The sequence below is a fragment of the Limulus polyphemus genome, unplaced genomic scaffold, assembly GCF_000517525.1.
Source record: "Limulus polyphemus unplaced genomic scaffold, Limulus_polyphemus-2.1.2 Scaffold6864, whole genome shotgun sequence".
In the NCBI taxonomy this organism is placed as follows: Eukaryota; Metazoa; Arthropoda; class Merostomata; order Xiphosura; family Limulidae; genus Limulus; species Limulus polyphemus.
In genome coordinates, this window is record NW_013672474.1 from 13,772 (window position 1) to 18,991 (window position 5,220).

Genomic DNA, 5,220 nt, shown 5'->3' on the forward strand with positions numbered 1-5,220 from the left:
AATGAGAAAGCTAATCTTGTGAGAGGAGGGAAGTACCTATCGGAAATACATTTTCATTTATGAAAATTATAACTTTCAAAATTACCTTTGTTAAATCAAGTTTTGTCAAATGTGAATTTTATATTATTAACCAATGCAGCTAACAGTCAACCTCTCATTTTTGATGAAGAATCTCAAATGTCTGTAATACAAAGTGTTTACTAATATTGAAATCATTAGTCTGAAACAGTACATGTTTTTGTTGCACATTTCGTTTGGTGGGTGGATGTGTATTACAATGGAATGCCTTGACTTCATGAAACTATTACTTTTACTTGTAAAAAGGGGATAATATACTGTTTGTGGCCTGAATAAATATAAGTATTGCACTAATACTGTGGTAATTTGAGTTTGATAGGAATAACCTTAACAGTTTTATGAAAAATTTACGAGTCTCTTAAGCCATCCAAGCAGTGTGCTGTTGCTAGTGGTAGGACAAATAGGATTTTAGGTTGTATGTACAGAAATATTGAATACAAGTCTAAAGAGGATATAATTTCATTGTATAGGTCACTGGTTAGGCCACATTTGGAGTATTGTGTTCAGTCTTGGACTCCTTTACCTTAGGAAGGACATTCAATTATTGGAAAGGGTTCAGAGAAGGGTTACTAGAATGATGCCTGGGATGAAGGGGTTATTGTATGAGGAGAGGTTAACATTTCTGAAATTGTTTTCTCTTGAAAAAAGAAGAGTTAGAGGTGATCTGATTGAGGTGTTTAAGATTGTCAAAGGAATTGATAGTGTTGGTGCATCATCTTTTTTCATACTTAATAGTGAGAACGGTAGGACTAGGGGATACAAATATAAATTTTGGCAGGGTAGGAATCTTCAACTAAGACAGTTTTATTTTTCCAACAGGGTGGTTGGCTTTTGAAACAGCTTGCCTTCAGATGTTGTGGAAGCAGTAAATTTAAGTGAGTTTAAGACAAAGCCTGATAACTGTATGCATGATAAGGGCTGGCTTTGAGGTGTTTTTTTATTTAATAGTTTTAGTTTAGTTTAGAGGATGGGATAGCCTAGATGGACCAACAGTTGTTCCTAAACATTATGTTATGTTAGTTCAAGTGTACAGCTATTCACTCCTATTCACAAGAATGTTGGCCAAAATTAGAACATGTACACATTTTTTAAAATTTTATTTAGATATACATGAATAAACATATGTTTTTCTCACTTATAGAAAGGTAAAAATACAACAGTTTTTCCAACTGCTTCAGTTTCATACAAGTCAAGTAATCATGTGCAAGTAGGTGCACATTATTTAAAAATAATTTCTCTAATAATCCACCAAGTTTTGATCCTTCAAAACATGATGTGGGTCTTCTTTCAGTGAAAGCCAAAGAGTGAACAATATGTTTAAAGTAGAAATTAAAATTTTTATTGGACAGTTTCACATGAGAAAAGTCTGTAGATTACACCTTTTGGAACTTCTGTCTACCTTCTTTAAAGAATTGAAAACGTTTACAAAGAAATAACCAAAATATTGTTCCTGGTTTGTCCCAAGGTAGTAATGACTGTTAATAAAATGTAACTTTGCCTTAAACACCACTTTAAGAAACATTAAAACAAAAATATTTAATGCTGTAAACATGAAAGTTTATGCATCGAAAAAAAAACAACAAAAAATGAAGTTAGACATATCCAATGATCAGAAGTGATATAACAAATGTAAAGTATAAATTTAGGAACTAAAATTCAGATTTGTCTCTGTCTGGCCATTACATTCTATCTAAAACAATTCTACTCTAAAAACAAAATACAAGAATAGAATGGTCATATCAAACAATTTTCCTGGATTTGACAGTAGGAAGAAATGTGTGACAGTCAGAAACCATCTGGACCTTCTTTGATGGGTTTATTTTATAATAGTGTTCTCAGTTTCATTTTTTATTAGGAACAAGTAAACCAGGGTAAAGCTTTCAATTATTGTTGTATGGGTTGCACAATGAAATGAAAATGGACTGATTGCTGTAATCAAAGTATAGTTTTAACCATATAGGTGATGAGAACAATGTAATAAACTGAAAAATAAAATTGTTTTTGACATATCTGGTATCTTATAATAAAAGAATAAACATTGAGTTTTACAGACTAAAAATATTCAACAATCTAGTTTCTCTTTAAGTGAAACCACAAAGTCTCGTAAGTTGAGAAAGGACTACAGTTTGTACTAAAAATTCTCTTGTCTAAGTAGGTGTCACCATCTCTGATCAAAGGTCAACAGATATGCTTTATTGCTGTATTAATGCATTAATATAGATTTGAAGACCAATTTTTATTTCCGAGTGTTACATGTTTGTTACTCGTATTTCAGTGCCCATGCAATTACAGCAGATGTAGATGTTGTTGGAACTGCAAAAGCTGCAGAATACTTTCTAAGTGATGGAATCATCATTACTGGCCAAGCAACAGCAGATCCTCCTTCAGTTAAAGAATATCATAGTAAGCTCTTTCTTTTTTGTTTTGGATATAGTATTGTCTTTTTTTTTTTCAAAGGACAGAAAATGATAAGGTAAAGGGACAGGATCTTCTTGACTGTGTAGTAACTATTTGCTGAACTCTTGTTGTCCAAATTAAGTCATCAAATTTTTTAATTCCAATTTTTTTATTCTTAGCCAAAACTTCCAAGATTTTATCAATATTTTGACTATTGTAGAGCAAGATCTGTCCAACTGGAAGCACTTACTAAAATCACTGCCAAATACAATACTTTTATTTCCAAACAGTTCATTTTCTGTAGTGACATCTCTAAGTAGTCCACCCAAGACATCTAAGGGAATGCTTTCTTCCATTGGTGATTCATCCTATAAAATAAGAGAAGTATTTCTCACTAATTATTATTATTTCCTGTTTGTTATAATGCCTGAAACAGTATTTTCTAGAAGAGGCACTGGAAATTTAAATGTGGAGTGAGCTATTCTACCTCCTAATAGTAAATTGACAGTAATTCCAGTCCAGGCAACTGGTAAATTTAAATGTGGAGTGAGCTATTCTACCTCCTAATAGTAAATTGACAGTAATTCCAGTCCAGGCAACTGGTAAATTTCTTTTTGCTATCCATTTAATTTATGCATTAAGTACTTGTAAAGGTTTGTTTTCCTAGTTTCTCTTGGTTCACATATAAAAATTGTCTTGGAATAATTCTCTCTATTTATAGTAGATATAATGTTGTTCACTATAATTAGTTGTTCTTCATTCAGGTTATTCTAATATTCTTTTCCCAAAATAATTTCTTCGACTGTATCTTCTTTGTGAAATATAAGTTTTCTGTACAGAAATGGAATCTTTTAGTCACTCCATTGTTTACCATGTTGCATCATTATGTTTTCTAAATTAATTAAGCAAAGATTTTTGGAAGTGATTAAGTAATGTCTGTGAATGAGGTTTTTGATAAGATAATTTTTAAATTTGTCTCAAAGTTTTTGGATTTTCTAGATTACAGAAAACATACATAAGTCAAAACTTATTTGAGTTTTTGTGGCACCTTAAAAGCTGCAGCTTCCCCAAAACATCTTAATTTCCCATTCTGCATCATCTTCAAGAAGATTTAATTCTCTATTTACCTCTTTTAAAGTAGAAAAATCCTTCAATTAACAGTCTTCAAATCTTTGAATGAAACAGGTCCTTTCACATATAACAAAAGCAATCTCAGATAATATAATTCCTGTTGTGAGGGACTTACAGCAAATAGGCAACCAATGATGGTTTCTGCACTTTGTTTTTATTGCTTCCAAGCCTTAATGCATTTTTTCCCACATGTAGTAATTCAGCATATCTATATATGAGACTTCTTTATTGAAAGATCTTTTTGATGTAGCTTAAACCATGTGATTAACGTTGCTCCCTGCTTAGAGTCTTTCACCAGTGCTTGCTCTTCTTGCCCATCAACAAAAAATAATTGTTGTTCCATTGGTAAATGCACAGCTAATGTGATTGGCCATGCATTTCAAATTAAAAAAAGACACAAAGCACCTTCTGGTGCACTAACAAATCTTGAATCCAAAAATATGTATCTTTCATTCCATTCAAACTTTCTGATTGGATTTCTTGTTTAATTTGAATGTTTGTACAATCCTAACTCTTTTAAACATATTTAAAAAGATACTTTATAGCATTAACACTTGAACAAACTTCAACACTGATATATGGGTACTATATTTTAGGCATAAAAATGGTGTTGTATGGCACAACCCAGTGATTATATATTTCTAAGTTTTTTAACTCTGACTTTAATTTGACTTCTTTTTCCATCATTCCTTATTTTGGTTGAAGGATATCCATTTACATTTGTAACCGTGTTTCTGCTTGACACTTGGGAAATTTTTGGTATTTTTTCATTATCCATACATACTGAGAATGGATTTATTTCACAACATGGACCACGTATCATACATGATTTTACTATATCAAATAAATATGCATTAATTGTTACATCAGGCATTTACCATTTTATAGCTGACTTACTCATCATATGGTTTATATTCATTATTGAGTATTATGAGTGTATGTACATGAGGTATGCCTATTTTCTAAAACTCTATTATATAAACATAAGCTAAAATTCTTTATAAATATATGTCCATTTAACAAATCTCTTGACAGTTTGATGTCTGGTCTGTTTTGTACTCTTTATTAAGCTTTTAGGTCATCTACAATTTCTATTCACTTAGAGTTGCATGCAAATATGATAAAAAGAGTGGGTTTTACAAATTTTCCAACAATTGCCATTGCATCTTGGATATCACATGAACTACCTATGAAAGTAGAAGGCCAATGGAAATGTTGTTGTATATCATGTGAACTACCTATGAAAGTAGAAGGCCAATGGAAATGTTGTTGTATATTATGTGAACTACCTATGAAAGTAGAAGGCCAATGGAAATGTTTTATATTACATGAACAATCTATGGAAGTAGAAGGCAAATGGAAATATTGTTGTATATTATGTGAACTACCTATGAAAGTAGAAGGCCAATGGAAATGTTTTATATTACATGAACAACCTATGGAAATATTGTTGTATATTATGTGAACTACCTATAAAAGTAGAAGGCCAATGGAAATGTTGTTGTATATCATGTGAACTACCTATGAAAGTAGAAGGTAAATGGAAATGTTGTTGTATATTAGGTGAACTACCTATGAAAGTAGAAGGCCAATGGAAATGTTGTTGTATATTAG

The 5,220-nt window shown here is 31.3% G+C and overlaps 1 protein-coding gene across 2 annotated transcripts in view; it reads left to right on the forward strand.

The window, feature by feature from the left end:
• The window catches only part of LOC106474136 (uncharacterized protein F13E9.13, mitochondrial-like), an 18,241-nt gene that overhangs the window by 10,474 nt on the left and 2,547 nt on the right, over positions 1–5,220 (forward strand). For both annotated transcript variants that reach the window (XM_013934826.2, XM_022402499.1), the window contains exon 4: positions 2,354–2,481. In XM_013934826.2, coding sequence (XP_013790280.2) covers positions 2,354–2,481 — 128 coding nt within the window. The remainder of the gene's footprint in view (positions 1–2,353; positions 2,482–5,220) is intronic.